At 50.4% G+C, this 6,802-nt stretch overlaps 1 protein-coding gene across 1 annotated transcript in view; it reads right to left on the bottom strand.

Annotated features, from left to right (window-relative positions):
• Window positions 1–2,274: 2,274 nt before the first annotated feature.
• FLI1 (Fli-1 proto-oncogene, ETS transcription factor) overlaps window positions 2,275–6,802 on the bottom strand; it is a 57,137-nt gene continuing 52,609 nt past the window's right edge. Inside the window, exons 7-8 of the mRNA XM_018569747.1 lie at window positions 5,868–5,915; window positions 2,275–2,850 (exon numbers count right to left, since the gene is read on the bottom strand). Coding sequence (XP_018425249.1) covers window positions 2,321–2,850; window positions 5,868–5,915 — 578 coding nt within the window. The 3' untranslated portion in view covers window positions 2,275–2,320. The remainder of the gene's footprint in view (window positions 2,851–5,867; window positions 5,916–6,802) is intronic.

The following is a 6,802-nucleotide window of genomic DNA, read 5'->3' as shown; positions in this document are numbered from 1 at the left end:
AGAAGTCCTAATTTATACAGTAAGTTGTCCCGAGACTCCCGGCTGCTCTACCGACAAAACGCTCAGCGCTTGTGAATCTCTCGGGGGTGGGGTGGGGGTGGAATCTCTAGAAGATTCGTTCCTATGCCGGTCCCACCTCCATACTTTCCTGCTTGGTCCTTCGTTTATACATTAAGGAAAGGAAGAGTTAAATGGATACATTGAATAACGGGGATGATACACGGGAGCGGAGGGAACATTCTGATATCGGGGTCAATGTCGCCCAATTTATAATACGGAATGTACACGTCCTATGATGTAGAAGATTGACGCATTTCGACTCTTCCTCATTTCGCAGATCTGGTCGGGTCAGGGTGTGTCTGCAGGAGAAAAACGACCTCATTGTGGCCTTAGGCTGCTGCCTCCATGATCGCGGTGAACCGACCGCCCAATGGAGAATCTGCTTTTAGGTATAAGGTTTGGAGCTTCTCGTACGGAGAGTCAAATAGACATTGAAAATTATCTAAAAAGTGTAATGAATAAAATACACCCAACGCGTTTCAGGGGCAGAGCCTCACTCTTCTTCAGGGCCCTACGGCTTGTGTTTCATTCCGGGTGAATCCGTTACACCGTCTGCCTGAAGTATTGGTGCATCCACATGGGGAAGCAGGTGACCGGCTCTTTTCAGCCTCAACGCACGGGTTTTAGGGAATCAGGCCAGGAATTCAGTACAAACTGTACAGTTAAGCCCTGAAGAAGATGAGGCCTTTCCCCTGAAATGCGTCAGCTACATTTTTACATCAGTTTCAGGCAGTTTGACTGTTTTGTATGAGACACTCCGAACTTTCTGGCAAATGTTAAAAAATAATAAATCAAAATGTCTACTCCGTGAACGCAGACTAATGGCCTCCCTTCAACGTGACACTAAACTCCGGAGATTAATCCTACAAATCCCTCCGAGTCCCCGAACTCTGAGCAACAATGTATCTTATTTGTGTCACTCGACTGTAGATCCTCCAATCATCTCTGACGCTGTCCTTCCTTCTGGAGGGGGGCTACTTCTGTTCCCCATGGTCCCTGTGTGTGTTTTAAAGTGGTCACCGCTCCAAGCTCCTCCCCCCGGGATGGACTACAATCTCATGTTTAGTTTACTGATTTGTTTTGGGATTGTAGTCCACCCCGGGGGGCGGAGCTTGGAGCGGGGACTACTTTACAACACACACAGGGACCATGGGGAACAGACGTAGCCCCCCTCCAGAAGGAAGGACGGTGTCAGAGATGATTGGAGGATCTACAGCCGAGTGATACACAAATAAGATACATTGTTGCTCAGAGTTCGGGGACTCGGAGGGATTTTTAAGGTTTATCTCCGGAGTTTCGTGTCACTTTAAGTCTCCGGCATTATTCAATGTGTTTGAAGGACTCAAGCAATCTTAAATCTTAAAGGAGAACTACGAGGGGGGGAGGGGCTTCTCACTCACCTCATAGTTCTAGCCGACCTGTGACAATGAGGCTGTCACAGGTCGGCTCAGTAGATCGGGAAGTGAGGGAACACATACCGGCGTTCGCTCGCTTCTCGATCCTGTCACGGCTCTCTGCCGTGACAGGGTAGGGGCTGGATTCCCCTCTCCCCGCTCCGATCTGCTAGCGCTGACTGGCGGAACGGACGGGGGAGGGTACAGCTGGCTCTGCTTCTAGATAGGCAGAGCCAGCTGTCACTCACGCAGGTGGGCGGATCTCGACGTCCATGTCGGGATCCGCTCCGGCTGCGGCGTCTCAGTATACCGCGAGCTACATCTCCCTACATACTGAGCCTAGGGTGACGGGAGGACGCTAGTTTGTGTCCCCCCGTTACCCTAAGGAGAACTATGCGGGAAAGCCCTGACCTCGTACTTCTCCTTTAAAGGCACTTTGTAAATTCCAGCGATTTGCATTAAATAAAATGACTGTATACAGTGACATTGGCTGTCGGAATGTTGTGTGTACAAACGCCCCTCTGCGCTGGTATTCCAGCCGGCTTCATAGACCATCCCCGTGCCATCCAGTGCATCTGAGAATAGAGAAAGTTCAAACGTTAAAGACTTCAGTACGTCGTATTTTTCGGGTTTTCCTGGGCGGGTCCGATCGGTGTGCTGGTTCCGTTTCCCGGGATTCCAGCAAAGTGTCGCATTCCTGGCGGGAACGAGCATGAGATAATACTGGCTGATGGAGGCGGCGTTTCCGATGAATACTGATACGGCGTCAGTCGACTTTGGACTCCTAATGGCGATTTGGCGATTTTCTGTCCAATGAGACGTATTTCAGCGGAGAGAGTTACCGCGCTAACGAAGGAGTCGGAAGTCTAATAGAAGCTTCCCAGGTGCGACTGGACATGGGTGTTGGGATGCCGGGGGAGGCTCGGTTGCGGGTAGATGTTGGCATTCTGCGCGCTCCAGTACGCCGAAGTCGGTCCGAAAAAGCCAGACGACGTCACTGGCATAGAGGAAGCGTGCGACGGGACAAAGTTGACCTTCTGTTGGTGAGCGTGGTAAGGGGGCATGTAGGAGAACTCTGATGGGTACTTGTACATGGAGGTCTCGGTGGGATGAGGCTGCAGCGCCTGGGCAATGCCGTGAAAGTCAAATTTGTAGGCGTAGCGCTTGCCGTGGACCTTGGTCATGATATTCTTGTCGTAGTAATATCTCAGCGCCCGGCTCAACTTGTCATAGTTCATGTTGGGTTTGCTCTTCCGCTCGCCCCATCTCCGCGCCACCTCGTCCGGGTCCGTCATTTTGAACTCCCCGTTGGTGCCCTCCCAGGTGATGCAGTTGGCGTTGGCGCTGTCGGAGAGCAGCTCCAGGAGAAACTGCCACAGCTGGATCTGGCCGCTGCCTGCGGGAGACGGGAGAAAGGGGGGAGTGTTAGAGAAGATCTTCTAACACAGGGGTGTCAAACTCAATTTAATCGTGGGGGCGCATCAACATTATGGTCGCCCTCAAAAGGCCTGTAAGACCAGGGGCGTCCCAAGGCTGGGTGACACCCGAGTGTCACCCCGCCGGGACGTCGCTGTGCATGCGCTGTGGCGGTCCGGGCCGTGTGTGGCGGTCCGGGCCGTGTGTGGCGGCCACAATCCACAAACCACAGCCAGAACTCTGTTTTTAGTAATTTGTTTAGTTTAGTGAAGTGGGAAGACGTCTCTCCATTGGGAGATCTCTCCTCATTTCCTGTTCCAGTGATGACGGTTAACCATGTGACTTCCCCTCGCGTTCAGTCATGGCGGCAATGAAGACCTCACAATGTTTCACACCGCATCCTATCCGAGTCACTCTGACGGCCATCGATTTTGTAAATATTTTAGTTCACATTTGGTGCAATTTCTGTGTTTTTTGTGAATAATTCTCTTTTAATAAACTTTTTTTGTGTACGGGGAGCACGGGGATGTGATATTATATATATATAACAGTATACGAGGAGCACGGGGAGAGGTGAATAGTAACCTGCATCAGAGACTTCTAGTCAAACCACTTCACACTTTCCCACAATGCCTCGGGGCGATACTGAATGCATCCATGGGCAGCATTTCATTCATTTTAGAATTGGCTGCCAATGAATGTCAAAGGAAGAAAAATTAACTTTCTGTTAACTATGTGCCGGCAGTGCGGGTCCATTGGTGTCTACTGTAGCTGTGCGTCAGGGGAGCCATTTTAATTCAATTGCAATGCAACACTCCGCACTGGGTTTTGTGCATGGAGACATGTTCAGTACATTTTGCTGCATGTTACTGCACTGCAATCGTGTGAGTCTATGTGCCCGTCTATAATAGCGGTTTTATTGCTTCTATTCATAAAGTGCAGCGGCTGGCAGACAGACCTCCGCAGTCCAGACCGCTTTGTATTCGGAGGAATACTTTGCTGAGCTCAGAGAATAATATTAAAGGAGAACTATGAGGTGGAGGGGGAGGGGCTTGTCACTCACCTCATAGTTCTAGCTGACCTGTGACAATGAGACTGTCACAGGTCGGCTCAGTAGATCGGGAGGTGAGCGAACACATACCGGCGTTCGCTCACTTCTCGATCCTGTCACGGCTCTCTGCCGTGACGGGAGGGGCTGGATTCCCCCCTCCCCGCTCCGATCCGCCAGCGCTGACTGGCAGAACGGACGGGGGAGGGGGCGGAGCCAGCTGTCACTCACGCAGCTGGGCGGATCCCGTCATCTACGCCAGGATCCGCTCCGGCTGCTGGCGGTCTCAGTATACCGCGAGCTGTAGCTCCCTATATACTGAGCCTAGGGTGACGGGAGGACGCTAGTTTGTGTCCTCCCGTTACCCTGAGGAGAACTATGGGGAAAAGCCCTGAGCCCATAGTTCTCCTTTAAACACTTAAATTGCGCAATATCCTGACTGCTGGTTTGTCTTTTTTCTATGCAGCAGGTTACATTGTCACACTGAGAGGAAGGGCTCTGCGGTTTTCTGGCTTCCTGTGTAACATGAATGCATTCTGCGCGGTGATCTGTGAATATCAATATGATGGGAAGGAATGAGAGTTTTAAGTTAAACATCAACAAAAAAAACCTGTAGAAATGATTGTGCAAAATGAAAATTGTGTTGTACAAGTGATTAGTTGTGAGCTGCCCCTTTCATTGCTTGCGTCTGAGACCAACAGATTGACTTGGTTTGTGCTTACAGACATATAAACACACACACACGTACACACACGTATACACACACACACACGTACACACACACACACACGTACGTTCATGCTTGAGGGCTTGTTCACAGAGCAGTAGCTGCTGAAACGCACCGCAATCCCTCCCAAAACTTCCCCCTGCGTTCTGGGCCGGGAGGGGGTGTGGCAGTGCATTGAATTGAATGGCACCGCTTACATGCCCCCCCCCCACTCGCCCGCAGTGCGATCGGACGCGTGGCAAAACTTTCCACTGCAAACTTAAAAAATGCTGCTTGCTCTATTTTTTTTTAACGTTTGTAGTGGAACGGAACGCAGGCAAAGTTTTGCCACGCGTCCAATCGCACTGCGTGCGGGGGGTGGGGCGTGTAAGCGGTGCCATTGAATTCAATGCACCACCACACCCCCTCCCGCCAGAACGAAGTTTTGTGAGGGATTGCGGTGCGTTCCAGCAGCTGCCGCTCTGGAACGCACCACATTCGGTGTGAACAGGCCCTGAAGGCAGGGGCGTCCAGAGGCTGGGTGACACCCAGAGCGGTTACCGGGTGCCACCCCGCCGAGACGTCACCGCGGCAGTCTTCTGATACCTGCCGGGGGCAGAGAGAGGGGGGGACAGTCACCCGGCGGGATAAGGTATGCCGCCGGGTCCCTTCCTCTCTCTCCTGATACTGTCGGACGTTCGGTCCATGACCGAGCGCCCGACTTTTCAGAGGGTGGTGACACCAAAATGACTGTCAGTCATTTTGGTGTCACCCCTCCAATGGTGTCACCCGGGTGCGGGCTGCACTCCCCTTGTGACGCCACTGCCTGAAGGGCTGCCATGTCATTTGTCTTTTTTAACATGTAAAATGTAACAAATGATTTGGATACAATGTCATTGCGTACAGACAGAGTTGGTTTCCGGAATCTCTGCATAAACAATAGTGTCCAGCAGGGGGCAGCGTCTGCGCAGGGAAGTCATGTGAAATAAAACCTTCTGTGAGGAAGATGAATTACAATGTAAATGTTACAGTTATAAATCTTCACTTATATTTCATGTGGCACATAATGAGCTGAAGGAATCTGCAGGAAAAGCCGCTATACATCTTTATAGGTGCGGCGCTCCGACAGATCACCAATCCGGCATTTTGATTTTATTTAAGCCGGCTGAGAATACGCTGACATGCGTTTCACCGGTACCGGGAAGAGCTCACCGCAGATGTATACAGTGTTTGTATTTCTCACCTGGATTCGCCAGCCTGCTGCTTGTGGGTCCCAGTATTTGGTAGGGATCTGAAAAGAAAAGGCGATGATGTAAAATGTGTTTTCTGCATTGCGGCCTCTGCGGCTCGTTCTCTATTCTATTTTCTGCGACAGATTTTATTCTTTATCGTTTATTGTCCGTGTTCCCTGCACACACTTTATACAAGACGTCTCGTCTGCTCTACAACCAGCACATTCAACTTTATTCCCCAAATGTAACTAGAACATGGTCGCTCTGCAATACATGAGTTGTATAGAATGTTAGAAACATTGTACTCTGTTCTGATCATATCATTGTTGTACATTCTTCACTTCTCTTTAAATTTACCTTTTAAAGTGACATGAAACCCTCAGATTGTGTAACATAAACCAATACTGTAATGTGCGCCTTACTGTAATCCATGGTTGTTTCCCTTCTCTTTGCTGCTCTTCCTTTTAAATCCTCATGTCTTCTCATGCTGGGCAGAACTTCTGTTTTGCAGCAGACTGCCTTGTCTCTGGAATGGATACATGGTGTCTGTGTGCAGGTTCACAACCTGAGCCAGCACTGCAGGAAGAGGCACTCAGCTGCAAAGGGAAGTTCTCCCCCAGCATGAGAAGACATGAGGATTTAAAAGGAAGAGCAGCAAAGAGAAGGGAAACAACCATGGATTACAGTATTGTTTTATGTTTGCAAAATCTGAGGGTTTAATGTCACTTTAAGCCTGACAAAAACTAAACTACCCCCCTCCCCCACCACCATAATGTTCCATAATATACTCTTCGTGTTCCTATGCAAATAATGACTTTCTGAAAGTCAGGAAAGGATTAGAAGTCCCCTCCGCTGACAGCGCTCGGGCCCAGGGATAGGCTGGTCAGGCACTGGGGGGATCTTATTGGGCACGCCTGGTGCTGCACAGTATTGGGGGGGGGGGGGG

Source organism: Nanorana parkeri, unplaced genomic scaffold (genome assembly GCF_000935625.1).
Source record: "Nanorana parkeri isolate BGI_ZX_2015 unplaced genomic scaffold, ASM93562v1 scaffold1388, whole genome shotgun sequence".
NCBI classification, from domain to species: Eukaryota; Metazoa; Chordata; class Amphibia; order Anura; family Dicroglossidae; genus Nanorana; species Nanorana parkeri.
The sequence above is the reverse complement of the archived record's forward strand: the minus strand, read 5'-3'. Positions and strand labels throughout refer to the sequence as shown.